Raw genomic sequence first — 23,672 nt, forward strand, 5'->3', positions numbered from 1 at the left:
ATGAGAAAGCAGAAGAGAAAGAGAAAATTCTTATGTGTGGTGTGATAAATAGTAAAACAAGGTGTGGCTTCCCTGAATATTTATACCATTGCTCTGTTTGTTCCCTTAGTGATATGGAAAAAAATTACAGCAGTCATGAATGGGATGGTACTTGTTTGTTCTAGAGATCAGCTAACTTGTTTTCCAAAGTGTGAGCCCAGTGACACATCTAGGACCATCAAAAGTTTTATTCTGAATATAAGTTTTTGTGTGCGTGCATATGAAAGCTTATACCCAGAATAAAACTTTTTATTAAAGGTGACAGTGGACTCAAACTTTATTCTGCTGCTTCAGACCAACACGGCAACCCACCTGAATTTGTTTTCTGGAGTATATATTGGGACACTGTTAGCTTGCAAGGCTGATATGGGCTGCGGTGGTATTTACAAATTTAGTTTTCTAGATATTCTATTTAAAAATAATATTTCATTGTGATATTAGTAATTAGTTCCATGAAATCCCTGTGTCTAACAGATGCTGAAGAGATTCTACTATTCTGCAATTTATAGGAGACTGAGCTTGCATAGTTCAATTCTGTAACATTTGTAAAAAGTAAGGTCATACAGAAGGATGTAGGTTAGTATTTATATGTATAGATAACCTTGTGTAGTTAACCGTTGCTCAAACTTTCATAAGGACATTATTTTGCCTTTTATTGTCTCCTCGCTGCTTATTTTTTTCCAGCAAAATGCTGATGATTTCCTCATCTGCAATATGAAAATGGTAGTATTGGCATATTTTAGAAGGTTTTTTGCAAGGATTGCTAAAGCTACACATGAATCACAGGATTGCTAAAGCTACACATGAATCACAGAAACATCACTTCAGAAACTTTATTATTGTTGTTATACTAGTAGTAGTTGCAGTAGTGCACTAACAAACTGAAAATATTTCATTTGCAAAAATTTAAAATTAGCACGGGGCAGCACTATGGTTAGTTTACCAAAATATTCATCTTATTATGAATTTGACTGATTCATATCAGGCACTTGGGGAAGCAAACCAATAATCAATTCTACATCCCACAAATTAACTGGTGAAAAATACTGTTCCTAGTACAAAACAGGTTCGTTGATCAGTATTTGTTTCTTAAAGCTTGGTTCTCTCAGTAAAAGCCAGGGTGAGGAGGTCCTTCCCAGGCCTATTTTGGCCTTTGAGGGAGAATTCTTTGGGCCCAGTCCTGACTTCAGTTGCCAGCTCCAGGTTGGTGGGAAATTTCTGGAGATTTTGTGGTGGAGTCTAAGGAAGCCAGACTCTGGGGGAGGGGAGAGGCCTCAGCTGAATATAATGCCATAGAGTCCACCCTCCAAAACCGTTATTTTTTCCAGAGGGAGAGAGATCAGTTGTCTGGAGTTCAGTTGTGATCTCAAAAGATATTCAGGCTTCACCTTGAGGTTGTCTACCCTAGGCCTGGCAGCACTTGATGCCACCTGACTGGCATGACTTTAACTTGGACTGACTGCTTGCTCCTGTTCAGCAATAGCCCCCCTATGACAGCCAGTGTAACTTAGCAGTTGCCAACTCTAGGTTGGGAAATTCCTGGAGATTTGAAGGGTGGAGCCATAAGACGGATATGGTTTCAGGAGGGGTGGGACCTCAGACAGGTACAATGCCATAGATTCCACCCTCCAAATAGCCATTTCATCCTGGGGAACCACTGTTGTCAATCTCCAGGTGATGGTTGGAGATCACTCAGAATTACAACTGCTCTCCAAATGGCAGAGATCAGCTCTCCTTGAGGTGTCTGTGGTGGAAGTGAATGCCTCCGCTTGGATGGGTGGGAAGACAGCAAGGGAGGGGGCACTTGCCCAGATCTTCTTTCTAGAGCCTGTTGTATTTTTCTTAACAGGCCTTATTCCTAGTATTGAAATATGATAATTAGAAACTTGCTCTTCTGAAATGAAACATTTCATGGCTTTTTAAAAGCATATTATGAATTGCAAATATGACAGCCACCAGGGGTCACCACTCCACCTGTTATTTCTGATGATATTCTAAGTGTATTGCAGCGAAACAGGAGTTAAATTTAGCTAGTTTTCTGGCACGTTTGCTTAACACCTGTTACTGTAGGTAAACAGAAAGGGGCTTAGATGTCAGGTCTGATGTTTGAAATCACACAGATATACATTGCCATTGGCATTTATCTGAATGTCAGCTGTTGGATGTCAATTTCCTTTTTAATTTTTTCCTGTAGAGACAGTCAGCCTTGACTACAAATTCTAATTTTATATGGACTGAATGAACTCTGTCTTTCAGTGTGTCTAGTAGTTAACTCATTCTTTTTATGTTTCTAGTAAAAACATCTTTTTGATACACTTCATGATACCCACTGTCCATTATTTGGATAAAAGAATAGCATTAGGTAGTAAGAGAATATGACAAGAAGTCTTGACTTTAATTCAATATATACATCGTGGTGGTGGTTGCTTTTGTGTTCTCTGGGAAAGAGATACTTCAGGGCAAGGAGTAAACTTGGGGGGGGGGGCGGGTATGGGTTGTGTATGATATATTTTTAGTATGTTCTTGTGGTTGGTATAGCCCAGGCGAGGCTAAACTGTGACTTGGGAGCCGCATATGGCTCTTTCACACAGATTGTGTGGCTCTCAAAACCCCCACTGCTCCATTGCACTGCTTGGAGATGATGTGTCTTTATAAACCACTTCTCCAAACCAAGCTAGCCAGAGGCTTCAAGAATGCATTCAAAGTTGTTTTCTTTCCACCTCTCCCTCCCCCCATCTATTTGTCAGCCAGCCTGCCTGCCTTGCAGCTCTCCAACATCTGACATTCATGTCTTGTGGTTCTCAAATGTCTGATGTTTATTCTTTGTGGCTCTTATGCTAAGCAAATTTGGCCATCCTTGGTATAGCCATTAAGTACACACCAAGATTTCAGTAACCTTACCTGCAGTCTTTAACTCTGAGGTAGTGGTGAGCAGTGTTCCTTCTAAGCTGAGTTAGTGTAAGCTAGCTCACAGTTTTTAGCTTCCAGCTCAAGCATTTTTGTCTTAGCTCAGGAAAAATGGCCCCAGAGCAATTTAATTTATGCTGTAGCACACAACTTTAATGCCAATAGCTCACAAAGTAGAATTTTTGCTCACAAGACTCCACAGCCTAGAGGGACTATTGGTGGATAGCAATAATGACATTTAGATTGTTTAATTATTTTGAGTGGTTAATTTGTTAACAGAGACAATTATTTTGTGATAATTGTGCAGAAATGAAATTTCAGTCAGAACAGCCTCAACCAGGTGACTCAATAACAAGCCTGCATTAAAACAACTTCTGTTTGAGACGAACAGACTTCCCTGTATTGTGAAGTGAACAGGAGGGTATTAACTGATAACTTTTTACAAAATTGACAGCCTTCATTATGGGGTATATAACTGGTGATGCACAGAGATAAAATATATGGTTGAACTCTGATGTACTTGGTTCAATACAGAATAAATGCGGTTATTGGCACTTCTGTGCTAAAAACCTACTGCTTTATTTTGCAAAGCTCTGCTGGTAAGCCTGTATTGCCTTGATTAAGAACTAGTAAATTAAGATATTTGGAATATATTAATGGGCTCTGCATGGGCTTTGTGTTGGTAGGAACCCTTTTTCCTTTTAACTTTGCTTACTTTGAAGCCAAACCTTAGGGCAAAATGTAGAGTGAACGCTGGCTGCTTGCATATATTACAGTTAACCTAACAGCAAATATTTTATTGAGTTTATGATGTGGAGGTGGAATAAGTAAAAGGAAATTATGACATGAATTTTCATTTACAGCAGACAGAAGAAAGGGAAGATACAGAAAGTCCTAAGCATTTCTTTTCTAAATGGGTTCCAATTTGAGCAAAAATAATCAATTTTTATCTTCAGTCAATTAAAACCTGTGGAGGAATGCCAGCAATAAAAGCCTCCAAGCAATAGTGGCTACCCTTTTTCTAGATTTTTTTTTTGTTCCTTATGTAGTTGTATCAAGGTGCACATTTTAAAAATTCCCAATTCTTTTCCCTCTCTGGAATTTTAAAAATTGTCGTAAATGAACCTCTTCACTCCCCATCTGTGAGTCAAGTGGGATTTTTACACATATGTTCACCAAAAGATTAAAATTCACATATCTGTCGTAAAACACATAATATACTTCGTAAAACACATAATATACTTTGTAGGTTAGCAACTTATATGAATTTATTTTTAACACTGGTTTTATTGCTACAGAATGTATCTATATCTCTCTGACAATTTGTTCTTTAGATGAAGGGACATGTCCTGATTCCAGGGATGCAATCTACTTATTTTTCACATACCAAATGATCATATTGACTGAGATTTTCCTATAATGTGTGTGTATGTTCAAAGAAACAATCACCAGGGTATGCTAAAAGTATCCTCATGGATTATTGCCTGCAAACTTCAAATGATCATATTGACTAAGATTTTCCTATACACATAATATACTTTGTAGGTTAGCAATCACCAGGGTATGCTAAAAGTAGAATAATAGAGTTGGAAGGGACTTCCAGGGTCATCTAGTCCAACCCCCTGCACAATGCAGGAAACTCACAAATACCTCCCCCTAAATTCACAAATTCCTCCCTCATGGATCCTCATGGATTGTTGCCTACAAACTTCAATCATAGGTACTTTCTCTGAATTTATATTTTTGTCTGTCAGATGAAAGTTGAGGCATGCCTTTATCAGACAATCAGGGATACAGTTTTATCTGTTACTTCAGATCCTTTGGAAAATATTTTACATAAGTGAGAGGACCCATACAAAGCTTCATCAACATCCTCCTATTATAATCAGTGTTTTCTATCCACATGAATTTTAGCTGAATAGTTAAGAATGTTTTTAAAAGGTAGGACTTAGCCATAACTTCCTGAGACTTCTAAGAGCTTGCATTGTGCCAGAATCAACATAACTTCAGCCACAACAATGTGTGGAGGGGTGGGGGGCACAGCTTGGCAAGAAGACATGCAGTGTCAGTAATGTTATGACAGTGTTGGAATACAAAGGCAGTACAATATGTTAAAGCTTGGCATTCTGCCTGAATTCTGTTGTCTACAAGGATTTTGCCAAACTGAGGTTGGGGGAGGAGAGGGGTGGAGAGAGAATCCAGCTGGGGAATGAGTTCTGTTAGTAAAGGAGAGTGATGAGCTGAGATGCAGTCCTTGAAAACAACTATTGGTATGACTGCGTAGAAGACAGTGGCTCAGTTAAGACCTCATACCAAGCTGATTTGTGCAGACTGTAGAATCCAATCCAGAAATTCCAAACACACTGTAAAGAAGCCATAGTTTATAACTGTTTATTTGCTTTCATTTTCAGTTCTCTAAGCCTTTGGCTTCAAAAATTTGCTCCAGTTCCCAAAATTCAGCAGTTTCAGGGGGCAAAGCAAAGGCCTTGACTATGGTTTCTCCAATCAGACATAATGTAAAACCATGGCTGGGGGGAAAAGTATTATATAACTCTGAACATTGGTTTGGCAGCTTCAAATGAGGCCAGGTTTGTGCTGAATTTTGGCTCGTGAACCAGTTTGTGCCCAAATTTAGAGATTATGGCTGATGTAATGACAGAAGAACCCAAGGCTGTAGTCCTATGGGCATTTTCTTGGGAGTAACACCACTGTATAATCTGGAATTTATTTGATCTTCTTAAGATTGCTCCACAAGTTTCCTCCATTTCTTTCCATGTCCCAATACGACCTTGTGTTATCTAGGAAATGAGTTCTCAGCACAAAACTCACAAGACACATGTACATGAGCTGTAGTCTGTGCCTTTTCTGTTGTAGTTTCCACTCTGTGGAATGGCCTTCTTGAGGAGATGACATCTCTAGAAAATTGTAGGAGGTACTGCAAGGTCGTTTTATTTACCAGAGCTTGTATTATTATATAATAATAAACTGCATTTAATAATATAATAATAAACTGGAGGTGTCTTTTAAAGGGGAAGAGTGTTCTGGGGATTTTATTTTCTGTGTTTTAAACTGAGTTTGTAAGCCTCTTGGAGCCATGTGGAAAGGTGAAATATAAAATATTCTTATAATCAATAAGGTGTGTAGTTATGTCTTTATAGAGCCTAGTATCCTTGTGATATGGCCAGGTTGCTAAAGTGGGAAATTTAGTGGAAAATTCTTACTGGAAAATTTAGATACTTTCCGTAGAGAGATGTTATTCCTTTTACTCTTGCAGCTTATGTCCTATAATGCTGTCTAGATTGCAAGATCTGTAAAGACTTGAAACACATTGGATACTTAGGGAGGATTTATTAAGGACAACTTTATTGCATCTTTGGGCTATTTCTTTTTATTTTTTATTATTTCAGTGATCAAATCTAAAAGATTGGAGGGGAAAATAAGTAATACACTACTGTTTTTTTAATTTGATTGCAACTTCAAAGTTATTCCATTAAAGGAAATAGCAAGATTCTTTGTAACCTCAGCAGATAGTAGCAGAGATGACAGGACAGGGTAATGTTTGCTACTGGAGAAAGAAATGCATCAACTGACACACTGGCACAATGAGAAGCTAAGCCTGAAACATTAAATAAATTGTGTCCTTTGATGTCATATTTCAGAGGGAGTCTCACAGTGACTAAATGTTCTTTTGGCTCTTTGTTTTTAAAGCTTTGGAATGACATCCAGCACTGCTGAAGACAAAAATTGAGTTGTCCATAGCAAATTCTTTTGCATCCTTATTCAAGGCTTACAACTAAGTTGGATCCAGAAAAAAAGCTCATGGAAGGGCTTGGTGGAGCACATTGTTCTCTGCCTTCCACTTCTCCCAGCAGCCAGTTGTTTGCCCTGAAAATCCTCTCTGACAATTGAAAAAAGACTCTCAAACAAAATGCTTCACAGTACAGAGTGCTAGAGCAATTAGAGGGAAACTGGGTAAAATTGCTACCTCCACTGTTCTGCGAGCCAGCAGGCAGCTTAGGGAAGGTCTGCTCTGCCAACTCTTTCCACCAGCTTTTCTGTTGCATCCAAGCCACTGTACTCTTTCCATATTCCCCTTTATTTTTTATATGTGATTCCTTTTGATAAAGTATATATTTGAACTTATGTAATGAACATACATCCAGATTTATTTATCCATTTGTCTTCCTTTATATCTGCCTTTTCCCCCAGTGGGGAATCCCTGAAGTTGCCCAGCTGCTAATTGCTCAATCACCTTGCTTAATGGTGCATTTGTGGCAGGATGGTAGTGATTCAGCTCTCCTGAGTCCAGAGTAGGTTTCCCCAAGAGTGGATTCACCACTGCCTGCTTTAAGGCAGGGACAACAACCCTTCTTGTCACAGAGACATTTATTATCTTGTTGTTTCCTCTCACTATGATCTTTTAGGCCTTAAGGGGGATTTGGAACTTCTAGAACACACACAGAATTCTTTTACAAAGATCCTTAGCAGTGTTTGTGGTTAAGTGTGCGGACTCTTATCTGGGAGAACTGGGTTTGATTCCCCACTCCTCCACTTGCACCTGCTGGAATGGCCTTGGGTCAGCCGTAGCTCTGGCAGAGGTTGTCCTTGCAAGGGCAGCTGCGGTGAGAGCACTCTCAGCCCCACCCACCTCACAGGGTGTCTGTTGTGGGGGGAGAAGATATAGGAGATTGTAAGCCGCTCTTGAGTCTCTGATTCAGAGAGAAGAGTGAGGTATAAATCTGCAATTCTTCTTCAGGATGTTGTAATCTAGTTTTGTACCTGGAAATTACCCTGAGCTGGGGATGAGGGGCGTGAAGAAGCACATCACAGATAATCCTCAAAGCCTTGTTTCTTTCTCCCTCCTGAGATCTTTTTGCAGATCCCATGATCACTCCCCTTGCCCTCAAATAGAGAATGATGGGATAAAAGATTTCTGCTTGTAACTGACATGAAGGGATAATGTACAGTTTTTTTCTAATTAAAAATGTTAATAGCTAAGTCCATGATGGAACTTTGTGTCAGAGAGAGTGAGGAAGAACTGTGGTTTGTCATCAACGAGAATGTTCTAGCTAGTGTTTAAAGTAGTTCCTGATGTACCAGAATTATAACATAAATTGTCACCAATCATTTTAGTCACTTAAATAGTCATGAGACTATTTAAACGTTTAAGTGATTAATCATAGTATCATTATAAACCAATTCTATTAATGCTTGAGTTTAATTTGGGTTCCTAATTCAAACCATGTGGTTAGTACTAAAGGCATATTCTTCAGTCATACTTAAAGCTATCAGCGTTAGTCACATGCTTAAAGATAAGCTGATGAGTGGAGGCTTGAAAGATGACACTTCTGCCTCTCCCAGGATATTCACATGAAATGCGAAGGAGTTATAGTGTCCTGTACTTCCTGTGAATGTGTTTGTAGGTGAGGAGAAGATTGTATAAATTATTTTAGAAGTCTACAAACAATGTTTCCTCCCTCCTTCCCTCCCAGAAAGGCTGTTTTCCTATCATTTGAACTGTGCTTCTGAAGTGTTTACCTGCTGTCAAACTGAATTTACCTGAGCAATAATGATATTTCTGAAGCTGAACATGGATTTTCTTATATGACAACCTAACTCAGATTTAATATAACAGAGTGGAGGACTTCAAGTTCACAACATTGTCCAATTCAATGAAACGATCACCTAAACCAGTTTGGCCAGAGAGCCAGTTTGGTGTAGTGCAGGGGTAGCCAACGGTAGCTCTCCAGATGTTTTTTGCCTACAACTCGCACCAACCCTAGCCAGCATGGCCAATGGCTGTGGCTGATGGGAGTTGTAGGCAAAAAACATCTGGAGAGCTACCGTTGGCCACCTTTGGTGGCCAGTTTGGTGTAGTGGTTAAGTGTGTGGACTCTTATCTGGGAGAACCGGGTTTGATTCCCCACTCCTCCACTTGCACCTGCTGGAATGGCCTTGGGTCAGCCATAGCTCTGGCAGAGGTTGTCCTTGAAAGGGCAGCTGCTGGGAGAGCCCTCTCCAGCCCCACCCACCTCACAGGGTGTTTGTTGTGGGGGAGGAAGGTAAAGGAGATTGTGAGCCGCTCTGAGACTCTTCGGAGTGGAGGGCGGGATATAAATCCAATATCTTCTTCTTCTTCTTTGGTGTAATGGTTAAGTGTGCTGACTCTTATCTGGGAGAACCGGGTTTGATTCCCCACTCCTCCACCTGCAGCTGTTGGAATGGCCTTGGGTCAGCCATAGCTCTGGCAGAGGTTGTCCTTGTAAGGGCAGCTGCTGGAAAAGCCCTCTCAGCCCCACCCACCTCACAGGGTGTCTGTTGTGAGGAAGGAAGATAAAGGAGATTGTGAGCCACTCTGAGATTCGGAGTGGAGGGCGGGATATCAATCCAGTATCTTCTTCTTCTAAACAAGGCCCTGAAATATATTGGGCAAATTTTGATTCCCCCCTCCCTTTATTAAATAAAACTGTCCTACAGGTCACAGAGTCATCCTGACCACAAATAGTAAAAAGATCTTAGTGGAGTCTGAAACACAGAAAACAACAGTACTATGTAGGCCTCAGGGATCTCTCTTCCAAAATGCCTTGTATACACACAGTGTGAGATGTAATGAGTTATATCTTCTGAGTTTTGTCTACATATGCACAGCTGTAGATCTGGCAGAATTCTGTACAAGTAAGGGACTCACAAAGACTCAGGGGATCATTTCCCCATTCCCTGTTCCCCTCTTGCTTTTTGTATTTGCCTGCCCTGGCAGTTTCATTGTCTCCTACCCCCACCCATCTTGTTCTGTTTTTTTCTTTCTTCTTCTACCTGCCCATTTTTCTGTTTCCTTCCTCCAATTTTCTCTTGTCACTTTTTTTTTGTTGCTTTTCTCTCCTCCAGCTTTACCTCCTGTCCCTTCTATCTTTTACCTTTCTAAATTTCCCCTTCACTTCCACACAGACACTGAGATTTGGAATCCTCAGCATTGTTAACTGGAGATGACTTAGCAACCCCCCAAATGGTGGCAGAAATCTCACAACATAGTGTCATTATAGCCACAGTCTTCTTGCCATAATAACTATAGATAATGGGGCATAATTTTGCTCATTTCTTTGAAGTTTACTATGTAACTGATCAAGTTCAACTGCATGCACATATTCAGACTCTCTTCTTTTAATCTTGATTACAAAGTGCCTTTGAGTCCCCTACCATGTCAGTCCTCCACTTCTTCCTGTTTGTGTTGCTTGGGGCTTAAAAATCCCTGGTCTTGCTGGCCTTCTCATATCACTTGCAGGCAGATGCCATCTTAGGAGTGTTAGGCATGCTGCTCCACTTCTTGTGGAAGATGTGGCTTCCATCAATTCTGGTTATTTGCTTCACAATTAAAAGTGATGGTCTGTGTTCAAACAGGAACTATTGCCAACTGATCTTATATGAGGCAGACACATAACAAGAGTCCCTCTGGCTGGCATGCAGCTGTGAGAAACTAAGATCTGAGCAAAGGAAAATGGGAAAGGAGGAATCTGTCTTCCTCCAGCTGTTTCTTCGGTTACCTCTGCCATCCCACTCACAGAGAAAAAGCCCATATTGGCAGGATGAGTGGGACTTGAAGCATTTTAATCATTTTGGACATCTCAGGTGTCATGGCTTAGTCTCTGACTAAGCTTTCACCAATTTGTTCCCAGTCCCTCCTACAGTATACATTGCCTAGTACTTCGCCACAACTGATCTAGCTTTCTGCTTGCCTCTGTAGCTGTAGCACTAATTTTCAGCACATACTTACTTTCCCTTTTATAGAATGTTCATGAACATTCTGTGAGTCACAAACAGCCAGCTAGGAGGGAAGGCTTGCAACAGCAAGAGAACTTTTTTCCCCAAGAACAAATGCATAAGTACAAATCTCTCTTTTTTCTTTCTCTTTGCTTTTATGCAACTTCCAAGTTTATTTGCAAATAGGATGTAGTAAAGGAAATTCTTAGTGGGACTAGACTAAACAAATTATTGCAGTTATTTACTTCATAACTAGTCTTTCTGCCTAAACCTGATAGCAATTGAAGTGTTTGTTTATTCAAGTGCTATTATTGCAGTAACATTGTTAGAATGAGTATAATTCCCCCCTTCTTCCCACTTTTGTAATCAGAAAACCCATTAGAAAAACAGAGAACCTGGGGGCAATTCTAATTTAGAGTTACCGTATTTTTTGCACCATAAGACTCACTTTCCCCCCCCAAAAAAGTGGAGGGAAAGTGTGTGCGTCTTAAGGAGCAAATACTGCAAAAAATTCACACAAATGCCTCTAAATTCACACGAACAGCTCTAAAAACTAGGTGCGTCTTATGCTCAGGTGCGTCTTATGGAGCGAAAAATACGGTATATATTTCCTTTCATTTTATTTACTTGGAAACTCAACTTATACATCCTGAGCAGCAGAAAATTCTTTATTTTTTTTTATGCAAGGGATCAATGCACTGGAGCAAATTCTGTTACCACAAAAGTAATATTAGGATAATTATCTCTAAGCAAATAAAACAGTTTCTAAGGCACAGGGGGGTAACTGGCTAGTAATGAGTGGCTTGATATAATATTCCCTGATCTCAGCAATAACAACAAAAACAGCATTCAAGCAGGACATGGAAGAGTGCATCATATTGTTTAGGCCACAGGGAAAAATAAGGTGTATTTGAAAACCTTCCTTGTAGAACCATGGAGGGTATAATAATCATGCAAATAGAAAAGCTCTACAATAATGTAGCGTAGTTGAATAATACATACAGGAAGGAGTTACACATTTGTAAACCCCTATCCTATCTCTCCACTGAACAAAGTCTGAAACCTTCCTCCACTAGGGTTGCCAGGGTCTATTCAAGAAATACCTGGGGACTTTGGGGGTGGAGCCAGGAACAAGGTTGTGACAAGCACAACTGTCGCCAAAGGGAGTTCTGGCCATCACATTTAAAGGGACTGTGAACCTTTTAAATGCCTTCTCTCCTTTTGGAAATATTGGAGGATACGGGCACCTTCTTTTGGTCCAATCTCTGAAACTTGGGAGGGGGCGTGTTTTGAGGAGAGGCACCAGATGCTATGCTGAAAAGTTGGTGCTGATACTTCAAAAAACAGAGCCCCAGATATCCACATATCAATTTTCCATTATACCCTGTGGGAACCCATCTCCATAGGTTATAATAGAGTGCCCAGCAGACATTTCCTCCCTGCCCCCTGCTTTGATAACCCTGGAGCAGGTGGGGGGACTCCAAAGTAGGAGATCCCCTGCCCCCAACTGGGGATTGCAGGAGGAGAGAGCCACACAGGCATTCATATTAAATCAACTTCAAATCCTTAGAAATTCAATTATTTATATAACAAATTATTCATAGAAAATAGTGTCTCACAAAGTGCAAAGAAAAACTACTTCCGAAACAACCAGTCCTATATTGAAGTCCAACAGTTTGTTCCTTGAGATTGGAGTCGGGAAGTAGTGTGCAATGCCATGAAAACAGAGTCTAATGCTCCAATTCTTCTCTGTTAGCCAGTATCTGGATGGAATGCAGCAAGGCAGTAAGACGCAACAGGGATGCGCTAAATGCCCTGTTTCCCGTGAGGCTTCAACGAGGCTTCATATTGGAGACCAATGCTCCTACATTCGACAGACAATTGGCCGTCCAATGTAGGAACGTTGGTCTCCAATATGAATGGTTTTAATCATTGCCAAAGCTCGTTGAAGCCTCGCATGAAACAGGGTATTTAGCGTATCCCTGTTGCGTTTTACTGCCGTGCTGCATTCCATCCAGATATTGGCTTAACAGAGAAGAATTGGAGCACTGGACTCTGTTTTCACGGCATTGCACACTACTTCCCGACTCCAATCTCAAGGAACAAACTGTTGGACTTCAATATAGGACTGGTTGTTTCGGGAGTAGTTTTTCTTTGCACTTTGTGATACACTGTATTTTCTATGAATAATTTGTGATATAAATAATTGAATTTCTAAGGATTTGAGGTTGATTTAACATGAATGCCTGTGTGGCTCTCTCCTCCTGCCCCAACTGGAGCTTTCCTTAACTTAAGTGACTCTTCGGTTGATGGAAGGCTTCTTGGGTTAGAGGAAGGCTGCTTGCAGTATGGTTGGATCCACTGCATTGACTTCAGTGGACTTAAAAGGGTTTAACTGCATTTAGGATTGTTCTATCACATGTCTGCTTTCTTTCACAGATTTTGCTGTTGGCTTTAAGATCACCTGTGTTTTTAAAAGTAGTTTGTGATAAAGGAAGATGGAGAGATTAACAAGGTTAACATAGGAAGTCACAATAAAAAGCTATAAACCAGGGATCATTGCTGCTCTTCAGGATACTGAAAATTTAGTGACTATACTTGCTGTGTACAAGTGGCTGTCTTAGTTATGGAGGAAATGAGGCAGCTGTCCTGGACCCCACATAGGCAGTTCTGTTGGCTGGAGGGAGAAAAATAAATTAAAACGTTGCCATTTGCACAATGACATTGCATCACTTCCATAGAGTTTTGGGCTATTCGTAGAGCATAGTGGCATCACTTCTGGGTTTTCTCTGGATATGACTTAATGACATTGTGCCCCTCCCCCAGACTCCCACCATTTGCCAGCCCCATGCTGTGGGGGGTGCTGCACCAGGAGTCCCTGATTGCCATGCAGTTGTCTTGGCTGCAGCTGCCCTCTCTGCTGTAGCCATGACTTCATGGGGGCTTCCAACCACTGCATAGCTGTGCTGCTTGCCTTTTATGCCACAGCCAGAGTAACAGAGAAGTGAGGGACAGAGAACAGGTGCTGCCTTGACTGTCTTGCAGCTGCCCTGCTCCTGGTGTGAGGCAGCTGAGGTGAGGGGCAGAATGAGCATTGTGCAGCATCCATTATCCCTCTATGTCCTGGTCCTGTCTCATTGATGGCAGGGGAGTGCCTTTGCCTGAGCAGCCAGTCTCCCTCACTGTCTAGCTAGCTGGCACTACAGGCTGTAGCTCCATGGGGAAAAGGCAGCATGTACACTTGAGTGTGTCATGTGCTTGTTCTTTTTGTCCAGAGCCCATGCAGCAGCTGTCCTCACACTGCTTTCTGGCCACCACCATTGCAGCAAACAACTCACAGGTGATTAAGTATGCAATGGTGGGGGTAAAAGAACTGTGGGGGAGGGCATCCTCTTGCCCATGCTCACTAAGACTACTCCTGATCGTTTATTGCATACTTACTGTTCCTTGAACTAATGACAAGCATCATGAGATTGCAGCACTTCTCATTAATTCCGATTCTTGCTTATCTTCTTGTTGACTTCTCAGAAAACTACCTCATGTTTCTAATGCTGTTAGCTAGTTTTACAGAGTGTCACTGCTGTTGGATTTATTGACACCTTGTATATTTTTATTTGCATTCAGAATTTTCAGAAAGTTTCTTCTCCCTAGTTACCCTGCAAGAACTTGGGAATTTGCTCCAAGAGCCCTGTGTGTGTGTGGGCATGCACACACACATTCTTGATTTTAATTATACAGCTCTTGTGCCTAAGGACCATGAGATGAATCACAATAAAATCCCTTGACATAAAATCACTCAATCATTTTCTATCATTATACTGGGAAAAAAATTTTTTTTTGCAACTGATAGGGTTACACCAGGATCTGGCGCACCCAGAAAAATGTCAATTTGTTGCCTACAGGCGCATCTACTCCTTGAGAACAATAAGAAATTAATTTCTAGACTGCAAAAAGATCAAATCAGTCAGTCCTAACAGAAATCAACCCAGACTGTTCACTGGAAGGTCAGATGCTGAAGCTGAAGCTCAAATACTTTGGCCACCAAATGAGAAGAGAGTACTCCCTGGAGAAGATCCTGATGCTAGGAAAGACAGAAGGCAAAAGAAGGGGACGGCAAAAGATGAGATTGCTGGACAGTGTTACTAATGTAACAAACACGAATTTGAGCAGACTTCGGAGGATGGTAGAAGACAGGAGGGCCTGGCGTAACTTTGGCCATGGGGTTGCAAAGAGACTGACTCGACTGTGCGACTGAACAACAAAAAAATGTGTCTGTCCTCCCCAATGCACAAAAGCACGGCCTATCCGAATAAGGCCCATTGCTATATTGACCATGTAATAACCAAGATGAAATTGCAGTTAGCAAAGATAGCATAAAAACTCTGCTGTAGCATGACAGTTTCACACACATTCAAAAAAAACCATCTAGGATTTTCCATGCATAAATGTTGGAAGAAATCCAGACTTCATTCAGAGGTTGCAACAAACCTTTCTCTGTTCATGTGGAACAGAGTTTCTGAAGCTTTGACTCATATTCTAATTTACCATGATACCTGTACACAGGTACATAATCTAATTGGAGTCCATTTCTTCCCTGCAAACTAAGATTCCTATGGGTTAAAATATTCTGGATGTGGAGCAGCTGTCACTGGGAGTGTGGGGGAGAGGTATTTGTGAATTTCCTGTGTTGTGCAGAGGATTGGACTAGATGACCCTGGAGGTCCTTTCGAACTAATGATTCTGTTCTTGATTAGTGGAGAGAAAACAAACTCCAGTTTGATCAGGCACCTGAATTCAGACATCACATAAAAATTGGAGTTTGATTCAAAGCTTCCAAAAACAAGAAACTTTAAAATGTGCTGCATGCATGAGGAGAACAGATGAGCCTGGTATCAAGCTGCCTTAGTGTCAGTCACGAACAAACAGAACAAATGTTGATGGTGTGTTACAATCAAATGCTATGCAGGTTTGTATTCTTGCTCCCTAGTCTTCAGGTGGGTGTTTAGAAGAAGCAAAGCAAAATAAAACAAGTGTTCCCACGCCTCCCTATTTTTGTCATGAAGTGTCATGTTTCTATGAATCAGCCATATGGAATTTACTTGTTCTACTGCCTCTTATCACTTTTATTTATAGGGAAAGAAAATGCAAATTATTAGGCCTTTATTTTCCCCTTTCATTGTATTCCCTTCTTCAGGTTTCAGCAAGTAGACTATGATTTATGTTAAAAAAAAAGAAATTGAAATTGTTGTTACTGATCCTTATTGAATCAGTGCTACAAAGTTGGTGGTACTTATTAAAAACTCTTCCTTCTTTGCTGTGTGGATTTTAGTTTGTTTTCAGAAACATGGACATTGAGCCATTCTGCACATTGGGGCACAAACAGTGGAGCCACAATGTACAAGAACATAGAAAGATGGTGGATTCCCTCTCCATTTTTCCTAGTGAATTCAGCACTTCACTTTGGTTCAGGAGGTGGCAGACAGCGGACGACATGAGCTTCCAGCATAGTCTGGAGAGAACTGGGAATGGCATGGCACAGTGCCCAGTCGGATGCTGTGCCAAAGAGTGGGCTGGCTATTGGGAACAGGTGGGTTGGAAACAGTGATCAGTCCAGCTGTTTTGATTGCAGTAAAGATTATGATGAGAAGATAGAACTGTTTGTTCAAATGTTTTAAAGGTGACTTTCTGTAGAAGGTGATGCTAACCTTGAATGGTGTGCAATTAGCAGAAGGGCTTCTTTAAATAAACATATTTCCTGAGAATATTCATGTGTTATGTGTCAGAATGACAGTGTGTTGAGTATGATCTTTTGTAATATCTCTGCCCATCATAAAGGAAATTATAGAGGAGAGTTGTCCCGATAAATGTGCTGGATCCATGACCCAAAATTTGTAAATTAAAGAAATACTGAATTGAGGTCAGTGAAATAAGGTGTACTTTAAATGGAAATAAAATCAAGGGAGCCCTTGGAATACTAAGTATTCTATTGATACTTCTGGTAATGATACCTTGGCTACTTTTGTAGATAGATCCAGGTGGGCAGCTGTGTTGGTCTGAAGCAGTAGAACAAAGAAGTTGCACCTTTAAGGTTACAGCTTCGTTGGTCTTAAAGGTGCGACTTGACTCCTGCTTTGTTCTATGACTACATTTGTTATAGCTACTTGACTAATTTTACAACAGTTGCTGGAACACAATCTTGGTCTTGTTTGTTTTCACCGATTCATTGGTTATCTCTTCAGGGATGCCTGCCAGGATAAAAAATGTTTAGTCCTCAGAAACATTAATTATTTGAAAAATCCAGTTTACTACTTGTATTAATAAACAGTCAGCTGTTAGTGGGCAATAGTACTTGGGGAGAAAAAATACACACACACTTTAACATTTGCTCCTGTAGTTTCATATGCTAGAGTTTACTTTTGTAAACTGTTCTGTTTTTCAATAATTGCTGAAATTTATTTAGCGGTTAGATATATGTTAAAGATATGCCCATCACTCTCTCCCTGTTGAAATGGAAATAATTGAGTTTTATTATTGTTTTACAGTTGTCTCAAATAGACTTCTCTCTAATGATTCTGCTTTAGAAAATTTACCACCTGGGTAGAAGGAGGTAAAGAACTATGGCTTCTAAAATATGTATGCTGGAAGCATATAAAGTAACATTTTATGCTGTAAGGCCCGGAACTTCATGAGAATCTGGGACTGGCTGCCAAGAGCAGCCATGTGGATCAAGCAGCTGTGCATTCCTAGGGCTTTCATTGTGCTGGTGTCTCTTATCTAAAGTTGTCCTAAACATTTGTTTCATTTATATATATATAGTGTGTGTGCGTGTGTGTAGAAGGGTATTAAATTATTCTTTAATGAATAGTTTTCTGCATAGCACTTGTTACTGAGAGTTTGGAGAAAAGTTGCTTTGTAAACTCGAGTTTATAGTCAGATACATTAAAATGTTAGTCTCACCTTTTCCACTTTTTGAATGGGTCTCTTATTTGAATTGTGCCAAAACCTTGCCATAAGTTTAGTTAGCTAGTTTCTAGCGCCTTCATGAATTCTACCTTCAGGGGCCATAGAAAACTTGGAGAACACATTTAGCTTTAGAGGGGAAGGGAAGGGAGAAAGAGAAAGACAGGTGGGAAGGGAGAGAGGGAAGAACATGGAAAGGTAGCAAATAGATGGGGGGAATCTGAAGATGGGGCGATCTAGAGACTGCCTCCAGCTACTACAATTGAATTAGCTGTAGCTCCTTTAATCACTTCAGGCTCTGACTCTTGTCCTCAGTAGACCAGAGTTTACTTGCACCACCCTGATTCAGATTAGATGTACATATGGCAGGCCTCAAAGCTGCTGAGCACCAGTGACTTAATTAAATTGCTGAATTCTTGTAGTCAAACACATTTACAAAGTAAAATGAGAATCCAGTTAAACTTCAAAAAGTAACAGAATACCTTGTCATGAGTAGATGCCATGCCAGCAACAATTCTGTTACCTCAGAACACTGATGACAGGCTTACTTCAGGGATCCACGGGTGATTTTAGGTTTCTGTTCTCTTCAAGGAGAGGAAGGAAGGTGACAGAAAGCATAATAGCTGCCTTGAGTTCCACAAGGAAGAAAGGCGGCTAATGTTTTAAATAAAAAAATAGATATAGTTAAATGCATTAGTGATTACATTTTACGGTGAGTGTCATTTTTGTGATGTAGGCACTGATGTAATATTATGTAATATGGTTACGTTTCCCCAAACCTTTGGGCATTTATTTGTGTTAATTTGTTCTGGTTTCTATTTTTATCTCCTGATACATTCTTGTTGTTCTCTTCACTTCTGTGTCATGAGCAGTCTGGAAGGAAGGACTCAGTATGGTGGAGTGGTTAGAGTGCTGGGCTAGGAGCTGGGAACCCCAGCTTCAAATCACCACTCTGCTGTATGCTAGTCTCTCTCTCTCCCCCTCTGACTAACCTACTTCACAGGGTTGTTAGGATAACATCGCTCTGGTCTTCATTGAGGAGAAAAATGGGGTATAAATATAACTCATTAGTCACCATTAACTGGGATTATGTAGCGTATACAAAAGATGTTATAATGAACTTTTCTCTCCCTTTTCAGATAAAGACACAGATATTACTGTGAAGGATAATACAGATGAATTCAGTCTGCGGGATACATTAAGCATTGCCTCCACAGATTCATTTGTTTCAGCTGCAGAGGTATGATGAAGCAGCACTTACTATTTTATTGCATAGTCACCAGACCTTTCAGGAGTCAGGACTAGAATTTTTTTTCATTCAGTGGTCTCTACTGGGCAGTAATAACTTCTTATACAACAGGGTATTAGAAAAATGCAGGCAAGTTTACAGAGTAAGTGGTTTGGTAGTGGATTTGTAACATATTTATTATTTATAGTCTTCCTCTCTCAATGTGATCCAAGACAGGTTACAAAGAGTGAGTCAATACAATCAACAGGATGGGACATTCAGTAAACAATGAAATAGGATTTGGCATGTAGAACCAACCAGAAATCTAAAAAACAGAACTGAAGCAAAGCAAAGATATTAACATTAATAGATATTGTCCAAGTAACTTTGTGTATTATTTTGTACAGTGTTACCCTATTTCCTGTGTAGAAAAGCCCTCTTGAATCATTCAGTTTTGCATAGTTTGCAAAAAGCTGGAAGAGTGGGAACCTTCCTGACTTCCTTAGAGAGACAATTTTATAAGGTAGAGGCCACAGTGGAGAAGACAAGACACATATATGGACAGTGCTTGATTTTGCTCATTTGCAAGTTGGCACCTGTAAAAGGCTCTTCTGAGATGAATGAAGCTGTCATTGTGGAGTTTAGGGGAGAGGTAGTCTCACAGATATGAGATTCCAAGGCCATGTTTAAACATAGAGGTCAGGGCTCCTTGTTGCTCCTACTGGATTTATCTGCTGCCTTTGACACAGTGAACCATAACATTTTAGATGTAGTATTGCATGTGAGATTTCTCTGACACACAGACATTACATACATGGAAAGACTTAGTATGTGTTCACTCAGTTTCCATCATGGATGTTGACAGGGGTGGAATTCTAGCAGAAGCTCCTTTGCATATTGGACCACACACCCCTGATATAGCCAATCCTCCAAGAGCTTACAAAAAAGAGCCTTGTAAGCTCTTGGAGGGTTGGCTACGTCAGGTGTGTGTGGCCTAATATGCAAAGGAGCTCCTGCTAGAATTCCATCCCTGGATGTTGAGTCTGTTAAATGATGGACAGCCAATGAAGTGACAGCAGAATATGAGTAATATGCATGCTCCATCTTACTTCTCACAATAGCTGAGCTGCAGCATTCTGCACCAAATGGAATTTCCAAATTGAATTTTGAGGGGAGACCATTGTAGTATTCTGGCCTCAGTGTCACCATGGCATGGATCCATGTGGCCAGATCCATGTTCTAATTCTTTAATCCATGTCCTTATTCTTAATATGTTCTAATTGTTTGATTGTTTTACTGTTTGTTTATTGATTGTTGTAGTGTAATTGTTGGTTTTAATTGTTTGACATGTTGGAATCCGCCCTGAGCGCATTATGGGAAACGGCGGAATATAAATTCACAGAAATAAATAAATAAATCAGCTGTTCCAAGGTAAAGAACCATTAGTCACCATGTTTTGAGCTATGGTAAAGAACCATATTTTGAGCTATGCTGAGTTGTGGGGAAAGTCTTTTTTGCAACTGCATAAACTTGCTTCTCCAACAATAATATTGGGTCCAGTATAACCCCAAGGTTCTTAACTGAGTCAGCTGAACCTCATTGAAAGTGGGGAACATAATGCCCTTCAAGAACTTTGCCTTCCCAACCAATATTACCTCTATGATTTGATTTCAATTTGTTCATTTTTAGCCATGTAACCAGAGCAGCCAAACAGTGAATTGAACCACTACCGCAGGGATGGCCAACAATAGCTCTCCAGATGTTTTTTGCCTACAATTCCCATCAGCCCCAGCCATTGGCCATGCTGGCTGGGGCTGATGGAAGTTGTAGGCAAAAAAACATCTAGAGAGCTACTGTTGGCCAGCCCTGCTCTATCATATCACCTGACCTTTGTCTGTGTTTTGACAGAGGTCATCAACTAAAGCCAGCAGAGCCAGCTCCATCCCATAGCCCAGTCTGAAACTGGACTGAAAGTGTCTAGAGCAGATGAGTTATCCCTGAAGACCTGGAGTTGGTCTGCTCCTGCTCTCTCAATCACTTCCAGTAAGAAGGGCAGATTAGAAAGAAGGCAATAATTGGCTACATCATTTTTCTGTAGGTATGGGATTTTCTTAAGTAGTGGATATATAATGGCCTCTTTTGAGTGGTCAAGGGAAGATGTCTGGATTAGTAACTGATTTATAGAAGATGCTAAGGATTAGTTGATGTGGTCTTTACATGATTTTAGAAGCCAAGATGGGCAAGAATCCAGAGCACAAGTTGTGGCCTTCACAGTTCCCACGAGCTAGTCAACATCCATCATGGAAATTGGATGTACATATACAAGTCTATTCATGTATGTAGTGTCTCTGTGTTAGAAAACTCTCATATGCAGCACTACATTCAAGTGTTTTCCATATAATCATTCAGTGTCTGAAGTAGAGACTGAATGAGAAATTATGACAGTTTTCATAATTCACACATTCCCCACTTTGTGGTGAATTTAATGATGTTGGTGGTGTTGCCTTAAATAAATTAGCTTTCAGAGTCATAATACAGTTTTTGGAGATCCCACTGAAATTTGTGGTCCCTAACTAACTAAATGGAGCACTGTTAAATCTGGTATAGTTTTGTGAGATGCCACATAGAATAGTAATGGTAAACCCTGGATTTATTTGCTGGTGAGGGATGTGGTAGAAGATATTTCTTGTTCCTTGGGCAAAAGTAAGACCCTTTCTGCTTTGCAGAAATTTGTCAGATTTCACCCAAGTAAACAGATCTAGGAGGACAACGTACTTTGTAATAGAAATCTTGGGTAGGCAGATGATTTTTGAGTGTATACTGTATACATCTCAGCCTGATCAATGACATAAATGACTGAAGATACACATTTAGTGGCAGAAGGCAGAACCCATGTTTCCCTACAACAGACATAATGGTATGCTTTCCCATTTGTTGCACTACTTAACCCAGGCACACATTACTTTGCACATTTAGGCAGATAGCTCCAAAAGAGAGCAGGTCAGTTACCTCTTGGAGGCCAAGGAACCTATTTCTAGTTTCTTTGAAGAACAAGACTATTTTTATTGGAGGAGGGGGTGGAGTTCTCAAATGCTTTTATTCTAAAGACACTGAAAAAGCAGTTATATGTTCATTGTAGCTCAGCTGTTGTTGCAAACTGTTCATGTGATGCAACAGTTAATGAAGACTCTTTTAAGATTCTATTATTACTCAGTTTCTCTCATGTTCTGTGTAGCATCTTAATTTTTTAAATTGTAAGCAGGTGATGGATTAAGGACATGTTAATGTAGTTATGCAAAATAAAATACTAAACAGGTTAGTATTTAATCAGCAGCTTTATAATGCAGTCTCCCCATCTCCTACCCTGTAATATTGGATTACACGAGTGCTGGCTGATATATTTCCACTTCTTTGGGCTATGATTTAGTGACAAACCTTTATCCTACTTTTCTGTCTGTTGAATTCTAAGTTTTCCATCAAAGCATTAATAGAATAATATTCTGTATATACTATAGTTTTTCTTACATTTTTTCTTGATTGCATAGCTTAAACGAACTTCATAGAATCATAGAATTGGAAGGGACCTCTAGGGTCATCTTGTCCAACCCCTGCACAATGCAGGAAACTCACAAACACCTCCCCCTAAATTCACAGGATCTTCATTGCTGTCAGATGGCCACCTAGCCTCTGTTTAAAAACCTCTAAGGAAGGAGAGCCCACCACCTCCCGAGGAAGCCTGTTCCATGGAGGAATCGCTCTAAGGTCAGGAAGTTCTTCCTAATGTTGAGCCAGAAACTCTTTTGATTTAATTTCAGCCCACTGGTTCTGGTCCTACCTTCCGGGGCCACAGAAAACAATTCCACACCATCCTTTATATGACAGCCCTTCAAGTACTTGAAGATGGTGATCATATCACCTCTCAGCTGCCTCCTCTCCAGGCTAAACATCCCCAGCTCCTTCAACCTTCCCTCATAGGTCTTGATCTCCAGACCCCTCACCATCTTCGTCGCCCTCCTCTGGACCTGTTCCAGCTTGTCTATATCCTCCTTAAAATGTGGTGCTCAAAACTGAACACAATACTCCAGGTGAGGTCTTACCAGAGCAGAGTAAAGCGAGACAATCACATCACGTGATTTGGACACTATACTTCTGTTGATACAGCCCAAAATTGCATTTGCCTTTTTAGCCACCGCATCACACTGTTGACTCATGTTCAGCATATGATCACTAAGATCCCTAGATCCTTTTCGCATATACTACTGCTAAGACAAGTCTTCCCCATCCTATAATCATGCATTGGATTTTTCCTACTTAAATACAGAACTTTACATTTATCCCTGTTAAAATTCATTTTATTGATTTTAACCCAATTTTCCAGCCTGTCAGGGTCATCCTGTATCCTGTTTGTGTCTTCTGTGTTTGCAATCCCTCCCAATTTAGTATAATCTGCAAATTTAATAAGCATTCCCTCTATTCCTTCATCCAAATAATTTATGAAGATGTTGGACAAAACAGGTCCCAGGACAGATCCTTGAGGCACTCCACTTGTCACTCCGCTCCAAGAGGATGAGGAACTATTCACAAGCACTCTTTGGGTGCGATCCGTCAACCAGTTACAGATCCAACTAACGGTAACAGGATCCAAACCACATTTTACCAACTTGTCAACAAGGATAGTATGTGGAACCTTATCAAAAGCCTTACTGAAATCAAGATAAACAATGTCTACAGCATTCCCCTGATGCAGCAAGGTAGTCACTTCTCAAAAAAAAGAGATCAGGTT

The 23,672-nt window shown here is 40.4% G+C and overlaps 1 protein-coding gene across 1 annotated transcript in view; it reads left to right on the plus strand.

The window, feature by feature from the left end:
• The window catches only part of MIGA1 (mitoguardin 1), a 56,763-nt gene that overhangs the window by 13,071 nt on the left and 20,020 nt on the right, over positions 1-23,672 (plus strand). Inside the window, exon 8 of the mRNA XM_060232056.1 lies at positions 18,801-18,901. Within this exon, the coding sequence (XP_060088039.1) occupies positions 18,801-18,901 (101 nt within the window). The remainder of the gene's footprint in view (positions 1-18,800; positions 18,902-23,672) is intronic.

Source organism: Heteronotia binoei, chromosome 2 (genome assembly GCF_032191835.1).
Source record: "Heteronotia binoei isolate CCM8104 ecotype False Entrance Well chromosome 2, APGP_CSIRO_Hbin_v1, whole genome shotgun sequence".
NCBI classification, from domain to species: domain Eukaryota; kingdom Metazoa; phylum Chordata; class Lepidosauria; order Squamata; family Gekkonidae; genus Heteronotia; species Heteronotia binoei.